Below are 25,925 nucleotides of genomic sequence, written 5' to 3' on the forward strand. Positions count from 1 at the left end.
AAGAATTATACGGGAGCTATTCACATCAGTTTCTAACTGAAAAATCAGTAATTAAAAGTCAAAGGAATTTTATTGTGTAAAATTTAAAAGTTTAGAAAGTTTTATGTTACATTTAAAGTTAAAGGATTATAGTGTTACAACTATATAAGTTCAGAAATAGTTGTTGAAATTTATCCAATGACAGAGACAAGGCCAATCTCGATAGAGCATGAGCCACCTCATTTTCAGTACGTCTAACTAAAGAGATAGAAACGAGCAGACAGTGATGAGGCTCGGTGAAGAATATCAGCTATAACTTGAAAGAAAGGAGATGAACCAGATGATTGACCAGTCAGAGCAAGCCACAATACTTTGCATTAAACAGAAAATAAGCATTCTAAATCCGTCGTGCCTATTTCAATCGATCCTCTTCTCGAGTGTTCCAAAAGACCAACGGCTAACTCTTTATTCATCTATAACACTTCTAATGATGCCATTTCACATACAAGAAATTTTGAATCTATCCATGCCCTATAGCTAGCAACCACTCTATCTTCTATAATTATATACAAGATCACTCAACCAAATAAAAAAAAAAAAAAGAAAATTGACAAGAAAAAAATGCACAACAAATGAATATTTCTCATCTGCCCTCACCAATGATCTCATGAAGCAAGGCTGTGCTACCACTTGGTTGTTGATGCCCTGCGTCGACGACCAAGCTTGTACTCGTAGATGAACTGTAATAGCTATTATCAGTTCCTTTGGGTGCATCATCATCCATAAAACTTCTGCTTATATCGTCAAATTTCCAGTCAGTCAAGTATCCTGGTCTTGAAGTTACACGGCTCACTTCAATATCACCAGATAACATTGCCACTACACGTGACATTGATGGGCGAAGATTAGGTGACGTTTGGGTGCACAAAAGAGCAACTCCTATCAATCGTTTTACTTCCTCCTCGCTGAATTCTGGTAATTTGGAGTCTACTAGTTCTACTTCGCAGTTGTTTTCATGCAGGTGCCAAGCCTAAAAAGCAATAAAGTAACAAGATCCTTTAATGAACAACAGTTGAAGTAAAAAATTATAAATGCATAACATATTCAAAGTTGTTGAAAAACTAGCAAAGTATTCCTAGTTTTCAATCGTCAGTTCTTTGTCTGCCTCTACTTGCAGGAGTAAAGAGAAGTCCATTCAAAGAAAAAGAGGGAATGAATTTGACAAAGCACTACACAAGCCTTATATCATACCCATTCAAGAAGGTACATCTTTTCTTCTTCCAGACTTGAGTCTGAATTTGGCCTTCCGCTTATGACTTCCAGAGCCACAACTCCAAAGGCAAAGACATCAGCCTTTTCTGTAAGGTGTCCACGCATAGCATACTCCGGGGCAAGATACCCACTGCATTAGTAATCAAGTCACAAAATAAGTCGCTATATTTATTGCTTTTATTCATGAAATGAAGTAAGAAAGAAATACAGAATCTTTAATCAACAAGAACTTACATTGTCCCTGCAACACGAGTGCTTATATGGGTCTTTTTATCATCATAAAGTTTTGCCAAACCAAAATCTGAAATTTTGGGGATGAGATCAGAATCAAGCAGAATATTGCTAGCCTTCACATCTCTATGTACAATTCGAAGCCTTGACTCCTCGTGAAGATAAGCAAGACCTCTGGCTACTCCTAAGCATATCTCATAACGTGTTGGCCAGTCGAGATTCAAATTTGTTTTTTCTGTATCAGGAAATCCATTAATTTATTTCCACCAAGTTCTCTACAAAAGGAATATCTGTTTGTGTGTGCGTAAACATGTGCCTATATACACATACGACATTATCGTACCAAATAGTGCTTGGTCCAGGCTCTTATTCTCAAGATACTCATAAACAAGGAGCCGATTATTGCCCTCAATGCAGCATCCATACAATTTCACAAGGTTGCGATGTTGCACAGCAGATATGGTAGCAATCTCTGTTACAAATTGACTCTTTCCTTGGTGGGATGCCATAGAAAGTTGCTTAACAGCAATCACCCTCTCATCACCAAGTTTTCCCTATTGAAGACAAATTTTAGACAAGTTTGATGAGAAAACAAGGATCCACCATGAATGAAAATTAAATAAAACCTCATTCATTATCCCATTCTCCTAATACTGTGAATTGAAGATAAAAGTTCAGTGTACAGTGAGTTTAGCTAAAATAGATCCATATATTTTACACTTCCTATAAGTTAGAAAACTTAGCCACATAAAAAGAACATCCTAGTGCACAAGGCTTCACATATTGTGAGCTCCAAGGCATGCAGGCTTCTCCATGCATTGCGGGGAGGCTGTTTATGTAGTTTCAACATGTGACCTCTAGCTCCAGGTCATGATAGAGCATCCTTGCCGCCACACCAAGGCTCACCCCAGACAAATCAACTATATATGTTATGTAAAAAATAAATGATTCTAGAAAATATACTGGATATGGAGGACTGCAATCAACATCATGTTTACAGCTGATTGAAGGTAGCATGTCTAGTTAATAACAGATCTCAATTTATTCAACATTCTCTTGTAGGAGAAACATTAGATGGAGATAAAAGAATAACAATATACAATGTGTGCTCAACGATTTGTTTATCCTTGAGTTAAAAAATTACATACCTTATAAACTGGTCCAAATCCTCCCTCTCCAAGCTTATTTGCATGACTAAAGTCCTCTGTAGCAGTCTTCAGTTCAGCATAACTAAAAGTGTATGGTCTAGCATCTATGCCTAGGAGCTCTGCAATCTCAACACAAACGCGATTTATTCAAGAAAACTATTTGACTATCCATTGAATTATATTTTAAGTTGCAAAGGCTCCAATAAAAGTCACAGTGGCACAAGGAAAATTAGAAGAAGCTTATATTCCTATTCATCCCCTTTTGAATTTGATATGACACATTTCTTAAATGCTAAACATCAAAGTTAATTAAATCATATTGGCTAACAGCAGTATTTACAACATACATATTAACACAAAAAAGTTATTCAGATAGCTACTGCATATATGGGACATAATTTTTTAGTTTACCTTCATCATTATAGGTGCTTGTACTTTTTCTTCTTTGAATGACAAAGAAAACCACCAAAACAAGAAGAAAGCTTGCTGCTCCAACCCCAACAACAATCCCCACAATTAGACTGGTCCTATTCTTTTTACTGGTTGGAGGGTTGTTACTGACAGTTGGTATGAAATCTGCATAAATGATCAGAACTCAATAACCTAGTATCCGTGTGAGTGAAAAGCAATAAAATTCATCAATCGCAATACCTGGCTTAGCGCTGATTGCTGAAATAGAAGGTCCATATGTACCTTGTAAAGGAATGCAGCAAGTTCCCTTTCCAGCCCAAAACAAATGTATTTCAAGGTAATTTTCAGATACCTGGGCCGTGAAGTCCTTTTCAACAGCTCGTTTAGAGACTCCACCTGCCTCCTTTCTTATGTCAAAATCCTTTAAAACACGATTCCCCTGAAACAATGACTTCAGGTCTTCAACAGAATAAAAAAGACAAATATAATAACTTCTCCATTAAATAAAACAGAAGAAGAAAAAATAGAGCTAAATTTCACCATAGATTTCAATAAGAGGCTTGATACTTGATAGGATTTAATACCCAGAATTTATTTATTATAAACAAATTTCATTGGCAAATTACACTGTAGTTTCCAAGAAGGCACTTGTAATTAGGTTTAAGAAGCAAATTAGAAGATATTTGTGAAGAAATTTATTATAAAGGACAAGTGCATCATAATCCCAACCAAGAGAACATTTGGTTGTTATTCTACACATGCACGCTACTTAGAAGCCCTAGAGCAATTGAAAACAGAGTTCATTTTAAACTACTGATGAAATACCCTGTTCATATGAAAACTTCAAACCAACCTAGAGAACTTCTTCATCATAATCCCAATTCCCAACTCCTAAATATTTTATGAAAAGTGCACAAATATAAGGGACACACATCACAGTACAGAAGGAAAAAAAAAAAAGAAAAAATGAACACATAATATTTATGTGATTCAACTATGAAATCTACGTTTATGAGACAAGACGTGAGCAAAAATTTTCAAAAAAAAAAGTAAAATCTCTCTATACTCTCCAACCTAACCCCCATAGATTTTTCCAAAAAATTTACACTATCAAAATTTACAATATTTATATTGGTCTATATCCCTAGTCAGATTTGTAGTGACAGCAGAAGGACTGAATCACTGTAAACTTTTCGAGTCTAATCATAATTTGGACCAATAAAAAAATTTCCAAATACAAGCCACATCCTAACATATGTGACGATCAAGCAAAACCTAAAACTAAGGAAAACCACTTTGTTGGCAATAATATATACAGTTTGGAGGACAACATGAAACATTCCGCAAAACAATTCATATTATAAGACAAACCTGGACATAAACATCAAAAACACGCCTCCCAAGACTCCTCCACGTGTTACCATCCTCAATTGCAGTTTCTGCAAACTGAAGCTTGACAGTGTAATTGCCATTCTCAAGCCCCAAACCATAGTATCTTAGGGATGAAGCAGAGACCCTTGCTGTCTGGAATAACTCAGAATCTAAAGTATTTGTGAATTGAGATGATGAGAAAAGTATATACTGAGGATTGCTGGTTCCAGTAAAATATCCAACATTACTGACACCCCATCTGCTTGTGCCAGTAACATAATATGTTGCCGGACCAAGAGTCTCATTTTCCCTCTCATATACAATCCCATTGGATGATGTAATCTGTGGACCACCACACTTTACTGCAAATTCGGAATCTGCGCACCCAAACAAATTAGGAATTTGTCAGGGAAAGTTCAGAAACTATTTGGATTGCAAAATTTAACATCAACCAATTTTCACGGGTGTGTTTAAGCATTAAATGACACTTTCTTTAATCCTTTCCTTCAGAAATTGAGTATTTTTTTGACTATTTATGCATTAAATGACAGTTAATTATAGACATGAAAAAAGGAGTTTGATTTGACACATCTATTTAAGCAATATTCCTTGCCTTCAAAAGTTGAGTATTTTCTAAAGTGTATAGTATAAGATTTTAAGTCTTAATCAATCACTGATCATTGATAGAAATTGTAGACATAAATGCTGAATCTAGCCTTCTGAATAGATCCACATTTCATGGCTTACTAGCAACAACCGGCATATTAAAATGTTTGTGGGCTAATTGTTCTTAAATAAACCTATCTTCTTCAGAATTTGCAACCAAATTTAACATCCGCTCAAAAACAGTATGAAGAAAGGGGGCATTTTAATTGTACTTACAGACAGGAAAGCCTCGATTACAAGGAAAGTTACGTTGAAGACAGTTCAGGCCTGATGGCAAACCACTGAAATCCAAAGAGGAAAATAATTAGATGACTGACAAAGAAATTATGCCATACCCTAAGTACTGGTTATTTAAGCAGAGAGTAGTTGTGATTGATATTACATATTATTATGGGATTAACTTGGTTCTCCTTGAATGAAGAATAACCATATAATCAAAGACAACCAAGCATTTCTTAGGAATTGCAGTTTCTGAAGTTAGGTGAAAGAAGGACAAAGATGAGTGATCAATTGTTATTTTTATTTAGAGCTCTCCTCCCACCACCTGAGTATGATTATCATTTCAACTATTTCATAACAGAATTCAGACACCCATGAAGAAGCAGATATAACAGTTCCACATAACAAATAGGACTAAGTTGTTATAAAAAAAAAAGACTAAGTTTTATCACATTATATTTAAATAGAAAAAGGAAGGTGCGATAAAAGATTTTAAGAGAAAAAGCATTTAGCAAAACCCCTGCATTGTTTAACTCTTTAAGTCATTTATTTTTGGGAATGTCCTCAAGCAATCCCTTTATTCAAATTCATATAGCATATACTCCATTTGCCAATCCAGTCCATAAAGAAAAATGACTAATGAGGATTGACAACATTGGCATTAAAAAAATTATTAAGGAAACACTTGTATAAATGTATACAACTACAGTGGGTAAGACAATCAGGAAATTGTTTAAAGAAGAAACTAAATATGGGCAAGGATACCATTCATAAAACTAGCCAAAGTAATTGAATTAATTTTCTTCTTAGTTGCGAATAGAACACTATAATTTTCATGCATAGTAAAAATACTGCAGTGGCGCAGTTAGTATTCCATATGAAATATTGTTTTCAATCTACATCAGAAAACATATTACCCTTGTGACAGCTTATTAATAAAGGGGTTGATGGTTGGAAATTAGGAAGAATGTCATTCAGCATTTGCCTCATCACTAAAATGTTTAAGAAGGTAATTATAGAATCAAAAGAATTACCTGCTATTTGAAAGGTCTATTGTGAAGTTGTTGGCAACCAAATTACTGCACAGATACCATGAAGAATTAAAGATCTCAATGCGAGTTATTTCATCAGTAAGTCCATAGAGAATGACTGATTGTTGAGAAATATCATTCAAAAGAGTAAAGAACCAAAAAAAAAAAAAAAAAAGAACTTACACTTGTAAATTTTGATCATTGACCCAGGAAGGTAAGCTGCCAGCTAAATTATTGTATGAAACATCTCTGTAATCATAAATTGACAAAGAAAAAACAGATAATAATCCAGCCAATTCATGAAATACATGGTCAGGGATCAGTCATGTCAATATTAATTACTATCTGAACTTGAGAGATGTAGGAAAACATTAAGCACATAATTCAACCAATCAATAAACCTATAATACATGATGTTGAAATAATATGTCAGATATGCTTACATATTTAGAAGTGATGTACTCTTTTGTGCAGGAAGAGGACCATCTAACTTGTTATTTCCAAGAAACCTAAGCATCAAGGCAACAATACTTGGTTCAAGATGAAATATATGTTAAGATGTACAACAAAATGAAGCAGAGCTGATATATTACAAGAAATTAAGCTGGCTCAAATTGAAAAGTGTGTCTGGTATCTGTCCAGTTATGTTGTTGAAGCTCAAATCCCTGGGGCAAAAAGGTTAAAAGATGAGTAATGCTGCTGAACAAATTATGCATGGTAATAAAAAGAAAAAAAAAATCCAATGATCCCCATTCAAATGGAGGTGCAAAATTTAACCCAAACCAATTACCCCATGCCAAAGAGGGTAATATTTTGTCTTTGTGATTACTTTAAATTGATCAATGTCCAAATTGAAGAAAAGTGCTAAACTTGATTGCTTCATTTTAACAATTTTACAGAATTTTTCATAAGGCCCCTACTACAAAAAGTGATGCAGCCATATAAATGATCATCTGATGTGTTACAAGATATTCAAGCCAACCCAAGTTCAGCCTAAGATATTTCCAGCTAAATGTACATCTAAGTCAACCCATTGATGGCAAAAAAACTTACAACTGTGTCAAATTCTGGTATTCTCCAATATTGGATGGAATTGCATCTGAAATGTTGTCATTCCTTAGCACCCTGCAGGACAAGATCTGAGTTGTCATATTACATTTCAAAAGATCACTAGAGAGAGAAAACAATGATACATATCTAATACTGAGACATATGAACCAAAAGATAGAATGAAGTTGCCTTACAAGATAGTTAGAGACTTCAAGTCCTTAATAAACGCCAACGAAGAGCTTCCATTTGATAAATCGCTTATTCTCCTACATTTGTAATTTAAATTTGGCTGTTAGCAGAATAGGTCTGTAACATATAAACCAAACCAATGAAACATGTAGAGACTCACAGCTCTGTCAAAGAAGTTAGGTTGGACAATGTTGGTGGTATTGGACCTTCAAAGGAGTTCCCTTCAAACCTTCTGCAGCAACAATTATGAGTAGCTTACACAAACAATGCAGATTTGGCATTTAAAGCAGTAACATACGATTTACTATTGATTCTCCAATATTCAATTTCCAAAGTAGAAGTTTCAGCTTTGAGTCTAAAATGAAATGTGCACTCAAGCCTGTAGTAAATTAAGTTTGTTGTGATAAAATTTTGTAGATAATATTTAACAAACTGTCATACAAGGAGTTAAGCTTTGACCAATTCCCTATGAAGTCAGGTATCCCGCCAGTAAGTTCATTGTCTGATGCCCACCTGAAACCAATAGGAGTAAGAAAAAAGAATAAAAAAAACATATGTTGTCAATATCTTTCAGAAAATATTTTATCAGATTAAAAGTTGTCAAACCAATCTTACACAGTAACCATGCTCTTTAGGTTAGCATATGTTGAAGGAATGTCACCACTGACTCCAGAGCTATCAAAATAACTGTTAAAGTAAAGAATTTTCATCAGTTGTGTTCCTATTACCATCTGAATACCTATTTCTTGTCTTGCTAACTGTCCACTTCAACATGGATAAGACAATAATTACATTCATCATAATATGTGCATAGTTCATACATGACATTTAGTTTTGCATCAACTAAAACTTCAAATCCAAGTAACCAAGGATTTGTTGCCAGAAAGTATCATCTTGTTTATGACTACTGAATTGTTGCTAGTTATTTTGATTCCATGTAAAAGTGATTCAGATTTCCAAAATATCCTTCTATTAAATCCAAATTAACAAGAAAGTCTACAAAAACAGAATAGAATAACCAACAAAGTAAAAAAAATTACATTTGTTGTAGCTTCGTACAATTCCCAAGCTCAGATGGCAGAGGACCAGAGAAGTTGTTTGATCCAAAACCACTGGAATATTTAGAAAGTAAATCAACAAGTGAAGAGTCTCATATCAGATAATCAAGCTTCAAGTACATAAACATACAAAAAGAAAACACCAGATGCCCTAGTACTACTAATTAAATATATCCTTAGAAACTAACCAAATTCCCACCTGTTGAATAACAAAAATTCAAGCTACCATTTAAATTAACTTACATGGATCTTAGATCAGTGAGCAACCCGAGTTCCTTAGGAAGTTCCCCCGATAGTGAATTAATGCCAATACTCCTAATGAAAATATAATTCATAATATTAGTTAACAAACAAGAAAAAACATATATTCACATAGGAAGTAAAATTAGAGAATTTTAAATCAGCTTACAGGTATTGCATGCGAGTTAAATTGCCAATGGATGGAGACAAGTTACCGGTCAAGTAATTCTGACCCAAATTCCTGTTAGAAAAGAAAACAAGTTGATCACATTTAACAGGAACGCCATGCAATGCTACTGGACCAGGTGGAAAAGCAGCATTGTATGTGTTTTTGTTGGTTGATATAACGGACCCGAAGGATGCTAAAAGAGAACAGCAAGTGATTGAGTAAAACTAAAATGGTTTTGCACAGTAATATGAAAACATACAAATTGGTAAGTGAAGTCAAAGTCCATAGCTCATCTGGAATTACACCCACAACATCGATTGCATAAACTTTCCTGCAAACCGTATCAAGAATAAGCAACCATAATGAATACTGACACATAAAATCAAACACATGGGGAGCATCCTGACAGAGTGCAACCAGAAAATTTAAAAAAAAAAAGAAAAAAATGAATAACAAGAAAACGTACAGTGCAGTGATATGACAAGTGGTGCCATTATTGTCAGAGCAATCACATTTGATAAAGGGGTTGTAAGTCTGGTCGTCGATAGTAGGAGAGGAACCGAGGGCTGCTCCACTGCACAGTTCTCCGCTTATGTTCCATTGATCTTGGTTAGCAGATATCTCCCATTTTTGAAAAATAGAGTTCAATGCTCTCGCTGCAACATCATTTTTGCCGAGTTATGGATGTATCAAGGTGAGTTTTGTTCCTCCATATGAGAAAAGTATATTCAGAAATCAAACATGCAAGATGGAATCAAAAGAGAAGACGCAAAAACCAGATGCCTGATTATTTCGGTCCAACTGAGAATATTAAATAATCGAATTTTCATATTCCGTTTAAACATTAAAATTTAAAATTAATAAATTTTTTAATAAATATAATTTTAGATATTTTTCAAAAATTTATTAGAAAAAGAATGTTTATTATTTTAAAATTTTTATAAATAAAAATATATGAAATTTAATTATACTATATATATACATATATTTAAAAAAATTAATTTCTTTAATAGCAATTTTAAGATTAATAATAATTGCTCTCCAAACACAACCTCACATGGTAAGAAGCTTGAGCTGCCGCTTGCTACAGCGCCGCTATTTCTTTCTAATCGCAATTTTGCCGACGACAGCCTGAGAAGCTTGACTTTTTCTTTCACTTTCTTTAAAAGTCAAAAACGCAATTGGATCAAATTGCATATTAAAAGAAATCAAAATTGTCAACTACTGCCGCATTATTTATTTGATTGGTAAGCAAAATTTTAATTATTATTATTATTATTATTACAACTGCTATTATAAAACTTGTTAAATATATTCCTAATTAGGGGTGAGTTTTTTTATTCAAATCGAATAAATTGAATTAAATCGCTTTAAATTAATAATTAAATTTAATTTTTAAGATAATTCAGTTCGATTCAGTTTTATATTAAAAAAATTTTAGTTATTTCAATTCGGTTCAATTTTGAAGAGAAAAAAATTGATTAAACCGAATCGAATCAAATAGTTTTATGGATTTTTGAATTGATTTATTTTTATGGAGAATTTATGAAGGATATGTAATTTTATATATATATAAATTGTTTAATTTTATTGATTAATAGTTATTATGTTCAAAGCAAGATCAAAATCATACCAAATAACTTGAAAATCAAGTCTAAATTAAAAAATAATAAAAAATCAAATTCAATCGGCTTGAATCGAATCGAACTGAAATAGAACGGTTAAGTTCGATTTGATTTTTCAACCATTTCAGTTCAATTCGATTTTTAAAATATATAATTTAATTTTCATAATTTGATTCGATTCAATTGGGTTCGATTTGAACTAAATGCTTACCCCTATTTCCAACCTATAAATACTACACTATATACCTTCTATATACTTAATTATTACTTTCATGATGAATCTCTCATTATAATAATAATAATAAATAAATCTTAATTTCAATTTAATTAAAGTCAATTAGATAAATTAATTTTCTCTATTTAATTCTACTAAACATAAAGTCTGGATCAATGTGCGAATACCTAATTAATTTCTTTTCTATTTTATATGTTGTAAAAAGCATAATCTTTTTAAGTTTTAAGATTTTTTTTTTTTTTTACTAGAACACCTTTCACAGAAGAATCATCAAATAGAATTGAACGAAAAAATGAATATAAATTTTGAGAGAGCAAAAGGTAAAACTGCATCACGTATATTTGTTTGCATTGCTTATAACATGGCTGCCTATTTGGGGCTTGTTTGCTATAGCTATTCTACTAAGAAGAATAAGAAGAAGACATCTTCGTCAGAAACAGCATGCGAGAAGAAGAAGAAGAAGCATTAATTTGGATGAAAAAGAGAGAGAGAGCAGTTACCTTCATTAGGATCTGTAGTAGCTTGAGTTTGATTCTGTGCACGAACTAAATCAACCATCACAATTATGCAGAGAGCATATAAAGCAAAGACTATGACTGGTGTTGAAGATGAGGATATCATCATGGATTCGATCTTTTCCTGCGATGATTAATTGATTGATCTACCCAAATGAAATGAAAATTTAGAGAGAGAGAGAGAGAGAGAGAGTAGATTTTGCAGATAGGTAGACCAAATTCATAGATTTTGTGTATATATATATATATATATATATTGATAAAAGGTTGATAGCAAAGTTTGAATTTTTTAATATATAAAAAATATAGACAAACATATATATCATTTAGGAAAGCAAATGGACGCTTAGCGCTGGCATGACCGCAATTCATCAACTCGCACGCCATTATAGACCGTACGTGTCAGACGCAATGAAGGTAGAGGTGACCATATATAGCCTATTTCAAAATTTAAATTAATTAAAATTAAATTGAATTAAATTAAAATAAAAAAAAATAAAAAAAAAACTATTTCTTACTTCTGAAATTAAAATTATCGATCCGATTTCGGTTGATTGGCCAGATATGAATTGCTCAAGGTCAATGCATTTGTGCTTGCTTTTCCCTTATGAACATTTAACGCAAGCTATAGTCAGCTATAGGACTTTCAAACGTCCATCTTTTTTACTTTATTTATTTTCTTTTAGTATAATAATCTCATTAATCAATATTTTAATATTGTAATATAATATAATCATTCCCTATAATTTGATTCTCATTAATATAAATTTTTTAAAAAAAAAAAGTAAAAGAAAACATTAAAATTTATTATAATTGGTATCTTTTGTTCGTTTCATAAAAAGAAAAACAAAAAGGTAATGCAATTGAGAACCCACTAAAGAAATTCCAATTATTCCTTAGAAAAAATTATAAAATAATTAACAAAAGTCACTTGCATAATGGGTCCACAACAACCAATAGAGCAAGTTGGAAGAATATGATTATTTCAGATAAATAAATCCATTATTATAATAAATAAATTGTGAATTCATATTATTAACAAAAGTCACTTGCATAATAGGTCCACAACAACCAATAGAGCAAGTTGGAAGAATATGATTATTTCAGATAAATAAATCCATTATTATAACAAATAAATTCTGAATTCATATTATTAAATATATTAATTAAATTTTATTTAATTTTTGTAGAAAATAAATTTATTAACGTTAATATTTAATTGGGATAAGTTAAAAATTAAGGTTAATAACTCTCTTTAGAAAAGGGAAAAAAAATGACAATTTTAAAATGAATCGGCATGTTTCAAAGCGTCACGAATGATGTTTGGAAAACTCAACATGTGACGAAATGGGAAGGAGTGATTAGGGGCAGAGCTTATGTTTCTACAAAGATAATCAAACAGCGATTAATAATTAATTAAATAAAAGTGTACAATCACAAAATCTTGTCGGCTCCTCTCCTATATCCCCACCGCTACATGCCCTGTCAAGCTGAGGATAGCCTATGAGAAATCATACATTACATTTAAGTAATTTGCGCCTTCTTTCAAATATAAATTATGAATTTTTTATGAATATAAAAAGGGATATATATGAAGAGAGAGGAAAAAAGATAATAACTGCTGAAAATAATGGGAGTAAATTTTCTTTGCTTGAGAAGAGAGAGGAAATAAAAGGGAGATATTGTAAAATTGATCTGAATAGGATGAAAACTTTCATTATTCTCCTCAGTGTTGGGTTAGAGCATATTGTAGCAGTAGGTGGAAATTTGACATGGTTAATAATAATGTCTCAAAGACATTTAAATCATGGATCAAAGAAGTAAAGGATAAGCCAATTATTTCCATATTTGAACAGATTAGGATTCAAGTCATGAATAGAATTGTAGAGAATAGGAAGTCTGGCACTAGGATCTGGGCCGGCATAAAGCCTTTGAGAGTCGTAGTAAGCCTTACTGTTCTCAAACCCATGACCAGACCAACAATTTAGGCCCAATATGCATATAAAATAATTTTAATTAAACTGTTATAATTTTATTTCGGACCAACTTCACCCAGTAATTATCAGAAACTAAAATTAGGAGAGTCCAGCTCAACCCTATTACATCATTTACAAACTATTTAAAACTCATAAAAATTTTTCATTTGTTAATATAAAAACTTAAATTCATGCAGTCCCTGACAGGATTAATGCTACTATTAGTACATGCAGAGTTCTAAATTATAAATTTAGATAATAATAATACAGTTAAGTAATTTTTTCATAACCTGCAAGGAAAAGAACAGGTTATTCTGGAAAAGGTCTCCTCCTGTAGCCTGAAAAAATATGGTGAATAGGAGTGAGCGTTCGACTCAGAGAGTAAAATATCAATTTTAACTATAATCTCTATAGCTATCTAAAGCTAATGCACCCTGTGGAGTGAAGTGCAATATCATCATAATTTTCATATCATAACAGCAAAAAGGCAATTTGGAGCACTCACACACCCAACACTGTCAAGCAATACATATATGGGAGTTGATCCCCTATACAGCCCTCTTAATCTAACCTCTGTCAGCGAGTGTCTCTCAAGCTAGACTTTCGCTTAATAAACCAAATGCAGGGTCCCAGCGAGTGTCTCTCAAGCCGTGTCTACCCCGAAGGACCGAGTCCCAGCGAGTGTCTCTCAAGCCGTGTCTACTCGTCCTGTCCATATCCAATACCATACCACACGCACGCCACGCACACACACTGCTCCAAATTACCACAAACAACATCCATGACACTTCAACAATTATGAATGCAATATAAAACGTGCCTAGTGTTTAACTACATAGATACATATTTATAAGTGATGCATAGGCATGCTTGAACATATAATAATATCGAAATTACAATTAAAATTAATATTTTACTCACAGAGTTAATCGAAGTCACTATGGCGGTTGGGCGAAGAGGAAAGCTGTCACGGCTCACCTGACAATTTTATTACAATTATTTAATACATTTGACTCAATACAAACTAAGAAAAGACCAAAGATGTCCTAAGTCGTGCCGAAAATCCGGCAGAGTCTCCCCTATACCTATGACCTACCCAACCTGCAAAATGGTTCAAATAACACTTCTAAACTTAACCCATATCTCATCATCATTATATTGCCCCTCCTGAGCCCTCAAAACTAAGCAATAATCACAACATCAGACAACTCAATTATAAGACTTCAAAACTAATATTTTTCAAAAACTATCCAAACTAACTTTAAAAATTCTATAATCCTGCCCTGCGGTCCTTAACAATATTATAAGGCTATTGCAATAGGAATCTTAATTTTCTTATCTTCCACGAATATTTTATAAATTTTATTCTAACCCAGTACAAGGCAAAAATTGAGTAATGTAGAGTTCGAGTTTACCTATGCCAAATATGACAACTGGAACACGTCCAGAACGTGTGAAAACGGTGAGGTAGCCTATAATCTTGACCCGGTTCTGAAATGGTTCCAGCAGCTTATCTGCTCAGCCCGAAATTACAGATTCGGGCAACAATCGAATTTCCACGAAATGAAAGTATATACGCGAAGTCCACAATACCAGGGTTAGAATAAAATAAATAAATAAATAAATAAATATATATATATATATATATATATATATGATAATTATTTGAAAATTAGGGATGTTATAGAATAAATGGATCAATGAGTGGAGTCCAGACTATATGAGAAAGTGTCAAGAAAACTTGAAAATTTCAAGCCAATGTACAGTTTTCTTCAATGTGGATGATGGATTTGAGATTACACATAGAGGGAATAAGCACACTATGTTCTTAAAAAGCCATGCAGGGTCTGGGATTTAACTAGAATTCCCTACCCACATACAATATGTGCATTATACCATGAAAAAAAGTAACCACTGCAATTCATTGATCAGTGGGATCACAGAGAGACTTACTTGAACAACTTTAAGTTTGCTATTCAACATGTGAGGGGAAAGCAAGTTTGGAGAGTTGATGAGTTTGAGGCTATAGAGCCACCTACTTACAAGGTGCAACCTGAGAGACCAAAGAAGAAGAAAATGAAAAGCAAGGATGAACCAAAGAAGTTGTCCAGACAAGGCAAGATTTCAAAGAAAGGGATAAAGTTGAAGTGTAGTATTTGTAAGCAGAGCACTCATAACAAGACAACATGTCCTTCAAAGCAATCAACAAAGCATGTTACTAAAGCATTAGCAATTGTCACAGGAGTGCATGCTTCTAATGCTCAACCAGATGCAACACCAACATAAAGGACTGATGTTTCTTGTTATGTGCACCAATTTGTATCGAATGAAGCAAGTCAATCCATATTAACACCAGTTTTAGCTCTAACAAATGCACCACAGCTGAGGAAAAAAACTACCTACGAAAAGATAGACTTTAAATTTGGTGTGTTTTCAAATTTTTTTATACCATTAATTTTACTTTTCATTTTACATTTGTTACTATATACAAGTTAGTGTGCAGGTGATGATGAATGCAAAAACTATAAGTTTTAATTCTAAAAGATATTAATTGCTTTCTCAGGAAAAGGGACACACTGAGGCAGCACATGTAGAGATAATTTACAACGGTATGGCTCAATTTCACATCCACTTTTCACTTCCCAAACAAGTGGCCATTCACAATTTGATGTTCCTTCTTCACAACAAGCATCAAAATTTGGTAACTTTCTTACTTTTTCTGTATATACATGTTATGGATTAAATGTATACTACTAACTTTTTGACTTCATGTGACTAATTTTATAGAATGTTGATGACATAATACAAAGTGCTATTACTAGAATCAGGTTTAAGTCTACTGCTAAACCACCACAAAGTAGAAAATTGGTACAATATGCATACTTTTCATTTTAGTGTTGTATATGTACTGTCTGCATCTTGAATAATTTGTATATTCTGTCCTCATTTGGTTTCAGAAAATTAATGAGAATTATGCTAAGAGCTTTGGTGCCAAATTCTATAGGAAGCTAAGAGGTGCTGATATGGGAATGGGTCTATATTATGATGATTCATCTAGGAGTTTGATTTATAAGATATTTTCAACCACAGAAATTCTATGTAATTAAGTTTATAATTATTTTGTTAACATTCAATACTTTCTTAATTGTTACAGTAATCAATGAATTCTACCAATGTTATTCATGATGGAATGGGCAACAGTCAAAACACTGGTATGCAAATTTGGACCAATCAATAAACTCCAAGCACAAATACAGTGTCTGTTAGTGGAGTAAGGCAAATTGGAGTATTCAATGAAGAATCTGTTGGACAACCTCCAATCAATTTGGGATTTAAAGATGCTGGATTAAAATGGGCAAGGCGTCCATGTGTCACAAGTAGACAGTTGAATGAGAAAAAAGAGAAAAAAAATTGGAAAATCATTTAAGAGGGCCAAGAAGAATAACAATTAAGAAGATCACTTATTTATGTTTAGGAAGCTAATATTCTGCACAAAATGAATTTATTAATGATATTTTTTGGGTCCTACAATACTGAACAATATGAATTTTATGTTGAAATCTTTTTGGTTTGGTTATTTTGTGTTTACTTCTGTGTTGGCCAAGCATTAAACAAAATGCTTTTGTGTTGCTAGTATATGTTATTTTAATTTAGCTTGGTATTTTGTTCTCACGTTAATGTCAACTTTAGCTCAATTAGATCAAATGCACTCCATTTGGCATATTCATATAATGAAGCTTTATTTTAAATTTGCAATCCAATTTCATTCCAAGTTTTGCATCTCTTTAATGTGTTATCAACCATTCTTGTCATTTTTGTATGATGCCTTCTACTGCTCATGCCTAATTGAGTTTCAATCAATTTTAACAGATCACACAAATGTGTATCCTTCTTGCACATTTGCGTAGTTGCAGTAATTCAACCACAAAACACAAGGAATTGAAATTTTAATTGAAAGCAAAGTATAATTTTAATTGCAAAGCACTAATATCATTACATACATATCACCCTAAAATCTCATTACAGCAATTCATAGCTCTAACAAATTACACATACTAACAAATAAGTTCATGTTAGTTAACTACTGCATCCTCAACTTCCACAAGCAATCCCAAACCACAAAAAACTTTTGCAATTATCAGCAAATAAACTCGCATCCTATCCTAAACTACCTTAGACATAACAAGAATACAAATATCACCCATGACATAATTAGTGCTAGCAAGTAAATCCTTGCACTCTTGTTCTTCTTTGTGTTTCCCTAACTATCTTCATTTTTGTTGCCTTCCTTTAATGGTTTGAACTATGCTCTAACTGCTTCTATTTCATCCATTGTCAAATCATCCCTATGCAACTTCCTTAACTCCATCATTTCAGCTGCAATTTCTTTTTCTCATTTAACAACTCATTAATCAAATTTGTTGCCCAGACTGGAGCTTTTAATCCATTGAAAAAACCCACAACCTCTGCATTCCATATTTTGTACTAACATGAAAAAATGAAATTCATAAATTATCCACTCTAATTTCAATCCAACCACATACATTACAAATCAATTACAAAAATAACCCTAGCTCACCCGAAAATTTGCACACTCGAAGAACCTTCAGCTAGTATTTGTCTCCTTCCATATTGTCCATATTTTTACTTATACTCGACAGTAGAAACTCACCACAATCTCATCATTGTCGATTGGTAGCCTTCTTTGTGAACTCTTAGATGAAACAAATGATCTCCCCGTAAATGAAAAAGAATCTATTCTTTTTCCCTCAATCACTAGGACTCACGAATGAAGAATGGTAATATTGAATCCCTGATAGTGTCAATCTTTCTTATTCATTAAATGGAGAGATGACGGTAGTTCATTGGAATTAAACGACTGTCGACTATTCCGTTAACTAGTGCTAGATGTTTGGTTCAATTTGAACTGAAAATTATTAAATTTAGTGTTTTATGGTCTATTTTAAATAGTCTAGGGGCTTAATTAGACCTAAAAAAAGTTTAGGGGTTTTTTTAACTATTAGACAATAATTAAAGGGCAAAAATGGACCTTTCACCCAAAAAAAAAAAATCAATCTTTCAATTTTATGATTACTTAGGGAAACTGTGGGCTGGTGGCCCATAGAAAACTCTATGCATCTTAATTAACCGTATCCTTCAGTTATGGGGCTTGAACAAGGGCTTCATTAAGTCCAATGTTTTTCAAGTTCTTTCCCTGTCTAAACCCAACACACATCTGACAAAAATCCTCTGAAAGGAAAGAGAATCTGGATAAAAGAATATAAATTTTTGAGTTTTATCGAGTAAACAAATAAACGTTTTTAATTAAAGAGGAAACCATCCCATGTCCCATGGCTTTGTGAGTTGATTCCTTGCTTTTCAAGGCTGGGTTTCACAAATTTAATTTCCCACGTAAAAGACGAGACAACTCACTACACTTTTTCTTTTTCCTCCATTTATCTTTGCTTATTGTTAGTATTTATTTTATTATTACAAAATGAAAGAGAAGAAGTATTCGAATTTGGATCAGCATAATTAGCGATAATAATTAAGCTATATATATATATATGTTGATTGCGATGCGAGCTAAAACTGGGGTTTTATGTCGGAATATGGAATAATTTCCACATCAACAATTAATAAAAAGGATATTTATATATATATATATATATATATATATATATATAGCTCGCATAAGAAGCTCCAAAATCCGCAATCAAATGGATGCTGAATAATTCTTCCACCAACTTGCTAGTAAATTCCAAATAAGAAAAGTTTTTGGCCTCATCCTTCAAGAACCAATTTTCACACACACCTACTTTTTACTCATTTTCCATTCAATCCTAAATCATTAATCCTTCATTTTTCTTGTATCTGACAACTCCATTTCTACTCTTATTTAACATCGTGTTGATTCGTACTAATCAATTATATTACAAATTCGAATCAAATGTTTTCACTTAGTATAACTCCACATAAACGACCCAATATGTTGTCGTTTTAAACAATAAACCAAGGTGACAGTAAGGCAAGACCATACCTCAGTGTGATGAGGTGGGCAAAGCCCACTTGTTCATGACTCAACCGACTATCAGCCAACCGGGTGGACCTAATCATGTTCATTTCCTGGCATTTAAATGCATTGACAGTCAAAAGCTTAGACCAAAACTGTGATTTGTTTGACCAAATCCATCACAAACTAGAAAAAAAAAAAAAAAGGAAGAAGATAATACCAACTTTCAATTCTGATAGGAAAAGACTCGAAATATATAAATATATATATATATATATATATATATATATATATATATATATATACACAGAGAGTTAAAGGGTGATGATACTTGCGGCCTGCCATGTAAAGATGATGCCAATGTCATTTCAAGATAATTTATTTATATGTATGCCAAATCTTTTACCAAAGTAGCTTTGTCTTGAGATACTTTCTTTTAGCCAATTCTAAGACTCTGATATCTTTCCTACTCATTTCCTTAAAAAATGGTAATTAAATCTATTCTTCAACTTATCATCGTATTGACATTAAATAATTTTATAAAATTATTTCTTTCACACTACACTCCACTTCAAAATTGAAATAGAGCCATTCAACTTGTAATTAAAATCCAACTAATCAAAACCATTTTTGAACTTTACCGAAATCGGATCATTTGGTTATGGGAAAAAATCAAAAAAATTTTTTTTTAAATTAAAAAAATCATTATATTTGATAAAATGGAATTCAGAATTATATTAAAAATCAAAATGGGGTCTTATATTTCTAATTTTGATTTTTTTAAGATAATTTTGGTTCGGTTCAATCTCTTTATAAGTCTATTTTATACTACTAAAAAATAAATTAATGAAATTATTTATAAAATTAACCCCAAGAGTTATTTTAAAAATCTACAAATGATGTTAAGATGAGATATTACAGTAAACAACGGCTCTTGGCTTAAGGCAAAGGACAATAGGAAAGAAGTGAACAGTGGAGGGCAATTTGGCCCTTATCTCGGAAAATTTAAAAAGACGAAAGCAGCTCACAGCTTCTTCCATGGGATTGTTCTCATAAGAGAAAAGCTTGTAAATAAATAAAAAGAGACGGTGAGAGTGAGAAGGCGTAACCGACGGGTAACATGTGCGGCTCTTCCTACTGAAAGTTTAAAAAGAGTAGAGCCCACAAAGACAGCAGTTCGTGGATTTCCATGTCACGATCTCCGGTCCGCGTTCACACCATTTTCCATACGTCATTTTCTCTATCTTTTTTTCTTTATTAATTTTTTTAATTGTTTGTCCTTTTTAGCTTTTGCGATTGTGTACGGGCAATTAATGAAAGTGGTGGGGACCACTGGGTGCTGGCCGCTTGGCTTTTGGGTTTGGTCTCTCTGTACGGTTGACTGTACGACATTTTGTTTTTAAAAATCGTTAAAGCCAAACTGCTGACATATAAATTCCGTGGCTATGATGGGTTTTTCTTGGACCCCACTCCAACCCCAGATGGGCTCCACTCTCCATACCATTTAATTACTCTTTTTTTTTTTTAATATTTATACACAGGAAAGACGCACACCATGGCAATTTTGTCATCCCACTAATTACTTAGTAGTACTTTAAAAATGCCACCTCACCCCGCACCATACACTCTTGCACCGTACACCCTTAATTTCAAGCTTAAGACCTAATTATCCAATGAACATTGCCCCGTACACCCTTGGTTTGGATGTTTGCAAAGTAATAAATTGATTTTCTTTTCAGCCTCATTAATACTTTGATGTTTGCATTGTTGGTTTGGATGGAGCTAACCAAACCCAACCAAGAAGATGAACCCAATTCAACAATAAAATTAAATAATATATATATATATATATATATATATATATTGTCTAAGGGAATCAATTATCTCTGGAGGGTAATTTAATTTATTTGATTTTATATACCATTTATAATTAGCTTGTCCTCATCCCTAATGACAGGCAAAACTCTTTTTTGCTACCTAGGAATAACCTCTGATAAGTGATTATATTAATGGCTAAATTGTACATTGATAAGCTCTATCGTCTTTATTTTTTTTTTTTTTTTTTTTTGTAGATATAAGCTCTATCGTCTTTGAATTTATCAATTAGGTGACTGAAGTTGTCACAATTTTTTATGCCTCGTTCCAACCCTATAACATATTCTTTTACCTTTCGTAATGGGATTCTCATCTTCATATGGTTTGTCCTAATTCATTTATTATTCAAATACTTAATTATTTCTTTTTTTGCCATTAAATTTGGATATGTTAATGAATGCAACCAAAATCATTAGAATAATGAGTAACACTCCTAAATTTTAAATAAATTAATTTATATGTAAATATTAGTATTTTATTGTATTAAATAGTTGAGAATTTTTTTGAAATTTTCTGATTTTTAGAATCGAGTTTAATGTTTCGAAAATGTGAAACTTTGAAAATTTTTAAAAATTAATTTAAAGACCACGTGGTAAAATTAAAAATATATTTAAACTCTATAAATTTTTCTGAGTTATTTAGAATTTTTTCGAAATTTTTGGGCATCATTTTTTGTCTCAAAACAAAGTAAAAATTAAATTTCGTGTATCATGAATAGGACCGGCGGATTCGAACTGAATCCGGTCGAGCCGATCGAATCAGACCAGCCCTTTTCCTTTTCTTCTCTTCTTCCCCACGCGTCCCGACTCCCTTTTTTTTCTCTCCATTTTCTCTCTCCTCTCTCCTCCCCTTGCCGCCTCACAGCCGTCCCTCCGTCCCCAGCTTGCCAGCGCACCTCCAGGGACACTCCCCGCCCCTGGCCGACGCTCCAATCCGACTGAAAATCGCCCCAAAACTCCCTTGCGAGCGCGCGACCCTTCCTCTTCACGGGTCGATTCCGGCTTATCCGGCCACTGATTGGACCGAATCTTATTCCAAAACTCATCTATACCTCGAGAGCTTTCAATAGACACCAAGAACACAAAAATCTATTGAGCGGTTTGTTCAATTTTTGTTCGATAAATTTTAGCCCATTTCGACTTTTGGGCTAAATTTATCGCAAATGATGAATCCCATGAAAAATCCGAGAGTACCGGAGTCTCCCCTCAACAAGAGCTTCGCGGCAATACCTATTTCAAAAATTTTCTACACCGTTTTCTGGTGGGTCTCACGGAACTTCGCAATATTTTTCCGAGCATTAAATGAGCTTAACAAATTTCTTAAAAATTATGTACTAACCCCCGTGTTGTGGGCTTCGCGTAGGTATGCTCGTTTCGCAGAAATTCAATAGTTGCTCGGGTCTGCAAGGACCCGACAGGTAGGCTACTAGGAAAGCTTTTGAATCGGGTCGAGGTTATAGGCTACCCCACCATTTTCAGGCGTCCTGGACGTGTCTCAAGGGTTGGAATTGGCATAAGTAAACCCAAAACCTCATTTTTCTTAATTATCTAGTGCCTAGTTTTGATTAAAAATCCATAAAATATTCGTGGTAGATTGGAAAATTATAATTCATTCTGAATTAGATTAATCATATTGCTAAGGACCCCGGAACAAAATTTTAGAATTTTTAGAGCTCGTTTAGGTAGTTTTTGCAAAAGGATTAATTGTATGGACTAAATGGTAATTTTTCAAATTATGGTGGTTGACTGTTTGGATGGGCCCATGAGGGGTCATGTGATGTGATTGAGTTGTGATTGTGTGACCTGGGAATATAAAAGTGTCTTTTGAACCTTTTTGCAGGTTGGGTAGGTTCTAGGTATAGGGAAGACTCTGCTGAATTATCAGCACGACTTAGGGTGTCTTTGTAACGATCGGGAACCAGCCACTAGAGGAATTGTCCGCTTTGGCCATAAGCCTCACGGTTTTGTCCCATAGGTGGAATGGAGAACTTCCCAGGAGGTCACCCATCCTAGGATTTCTCTCAAACGAGCACGTTTAACCACAGGTTCTTCCAACTCTCCAGGCCATTCCACCAAAAGGCGCCTCTAGTAATTAGTTCCCCCATTTTATATATCATTACTTTTGAGCCCAAGACCATCTCCGTGCTTTGCCGATGTGGGATTTGCCTAAGGGATCATCCTTGCGCAGGACCTTTTTCCCCCCCTTTCGGGACTCAGCGTCCTCGCTGAGGTTTGCCCCAGCATCGCCCAAGAGGACACGCGAGTGGCTCTGATACCAATTGTAACGATCGGGAACCAGCCACTAGAGGAATTGTCCGCTTTGGCCATAAGCCTCACAGTTTTGTCCCATAGGTGGAATGGAGAACTTCCCAGGAGGTCACCCATCCTAGGATTTCTCTCAAACGAGCACGTTTAACCCTGGAGTTCTTCTAACTCTCCAGGCCATTCCACCAAAAGGCGCCTCTAGTGATTAGTTCCCCCATCTTATATATCATTACTTTTGAGCCCAAGACCATCTCCGTGCTTTGCCGATGTGGGATTTGCCTAAGGGATCATCCTTGCGCAGGACCTTTTTCCCCCTTTGGGACTCGGCGTCCTCGAGTTTGCCCCATCATCGCCCAAGAGGACACGCGGCGGCTCGATACCAATTGTAACGATCGGGAACCAGCCACTAGAGGACTTGTCCGTTTTGGCCATAAGCCTCACGGTTTTGTCCCATAGGTGGAATGGAGAACTTTCCAGGAGGTCACCCATCCTAGGATTTCTCTCAAACGAGCACGTTTAACCCTGGAGTTCTTCCAACTCTCCAGGCCATTCCACCAAAAGGCGCCTCTAGTAATTAGTTCCCCCATTTTATATATCATTACTTTTGAGCCCAAGACCATCTCCGTGCTTTGCCGATGTGGGATTTGCCTAAGGGATCATCCTTGCGCAGGACCTTTTTCCCCCCCTTTCGGGACTCAAGGTCCTCGCTGAGGTTTGCCCCAGCATTGCCCAAGAGGACACGCGAGTGGCTCTGATACCACTAAATGTGACACCCCTTACCCGACTACAGTGTAGCCGAGCAAGTTATGCCACTCAGTGTGCCGAGCACTCTATTTTATCTTAACTCATTTTTATTCTTCCTTTTGAATATAACTTGTGAAATATAATTCATTTATTGAAATTGTAATTTATTTGAGGTTCCAAAAATTTATAGAAAATCCGGCGGAGTACCGGCTAAAAATAGAGAAAACAGTTCTTCGGAACCTGTGAAAAACACTTCCTATGATCATATTCAATCAATCCCCACTCCAATTATCAACAAAGTCTCAGAATAATTTCATCAATTTCATTTATTTCTCAATCATTCATCTCATGGTACTCATATACAATTCACATTTTGTATCACATCAAATTCTGACAATTTCTTATGATTCCTCTTTTTATCATTTCACATCATCATTAGACTCAAATCATAAAAAAATTCTCACATGTGATTTATAATCACAAATTACAAGTACTTACAGTAATACAAAATTATATTACATTTGTTTCAAATACACATGATAAAATAAGAGTTTAATTACAAAATTTACAAAAATCTCAAAATACAAAATGGGACCTAGTGTCCTACCAATGCACTGTGGATGGTGAGGTGACATGGATACTATGCAGCGTGAGCGCCTTAGAATCGTGGTCTCTTGGGCCTCTGTCCAAATCTTGATTACCTACGCGTTGCAAAAGCGATGCGCTAAGCATAAAGCTTAGTGGTGCCAATAATACAAGAAAATATAATATGCAAATAAAAATAATAATTTCCTTGCTATTGTGTTCATAAGAAATGAATAATTACTAACTTATTGTTTAGTCGAGGGCTAATCATGTTTTATGATATTAATTTCTTCATGCATTTCGTTAATTATTTTCTTCATGATCTTGAGCTTTTTTTTGTAATCATTCCTGATACTTAATTTTCGTATTTTCTTTAACAATCAGTTCAATTACAGTTATACTTTTCCATGCCCAAGTAACCTATCTTGAGCATTTGGGTGGATAACGTCGTTGGCATTGGACAGCGGTGTCTCGGGCGTCATACCATGGGGCCTTGAGCGTCAACCACGTGTCTGCGATCGGTATGGCTAAAAAGCCATGATATCACATAATTGGCATAAAAGCCATGAATACGGGCATAAAGCCATGAATACAGGCATAAAAGCCATGAATACGGGCATAAAGCCATGAATACAGGCATAAAGCCTTTCGCAGTACTGCTAAAACAATACCCTATTGGCATGCCAAACTATCCAATCCGACACACATGTCTAGGCAATACAAGGGCACATAATATCATTAAATGTTCATAAGTTTTATTATTTCATTTTATGTTCCAATTATCATTCATAGTATTTTAATTTTATTTATAGTAGAAGCATAAATCTTCAAATCTCATTTTTATATAATTTATGCATTCATCATACCATTCACGTTGATTGCAATTTACATCAATCGATTTTCATGTACCATTTGTACATCGAAATATTTCCATTTCTCTCATGATGAGAGCAATTAACCCATTTACACATCCATGTGATTCATCTAATCGTTACAATATTTATATGAATTAGTATTCACATTATTACCTCTCATGTACCAATTTTTGTACAAGGTATT

The 25,925-nt window shown here is 33.9% G+C and overlaps 1 protein-coding gene across 2 annotated transcripts; it reads right to left on the bottom strand.

Moving 5' to 3' along the window:
- Window positions 1–320: 320 nt before the first annotated feature.
- On the bottom strand, window positions 321–11,615 carry LOC110643156 (probable LRR receptor-like serine/threonine-protein kinase At1g56140). Of its 2 annotated transcripts, XM_058132879.1 has the most exons (24): window positions 11,395–11,615; window positions 9,501–9,690; window positions 9,294–9,365; window positions 9,035–9,106; window positions 8,869–8,940; window positions 8,608–8,679; window positions 8,183–8,254; window positions 8,009–8,080; window positions 7,728–7,799; window positions 7,573–7,644; window positions 7,382–7,453; window positions 6,922–6,993; window positions 6,772–6,837; window positions 6,512–6,577; window positions 6,332–6,376; window positions 5,295–5,359; window positions 4,413–4,789; window positions 3,282–3,480; window positions 3,042–3,206; window positions 2,631–2,749; window positions 1,826–2,036; window positions 1,486–1,717; window positions 1,231–1,381; window positions 321–1,009 (listed from the first exon to the last, which is right to left on the bottom strand). In XM_058132879.1, the coding sequence occupies exons 1-24, from the start codon at window positions 11,516–11,518 to the stop codon at window positions 623–625; spliced, it is 3,117 nt and encodes a 1,038-aa protein (XP_057988862.1). In that variant the 5' UTR covers window positions 11,519–11,615; the 3' UTR covers window positions 321–622. The 2 variants fall into 2 exon arrangements, with proteins under 2 accessions (XP_057988862.1, XP_057988863.1); XM_058132880.1 differs by lacking the exon at window positions 8,183–8,254.
- Window positions 11,616–25,925: the final 14,310 nt, after the last annotated feature.

This window comes from Hevea brasiliensis, chromosome 13, assembly GCF_030052815.1.
Source record: "Hevea brasiliensis isolate MT/VB/25A 57/8 chromosome 13, ASM3005281v1, whole genome shotgun sequence".
NCBI classification, from domain to species: Eukaryota; Viridiplantae; Streptophyta; class Magnoliopsida; order Malpighiales; family Euphorbiaceae; genus Hevea; species Hevea brasiliensis.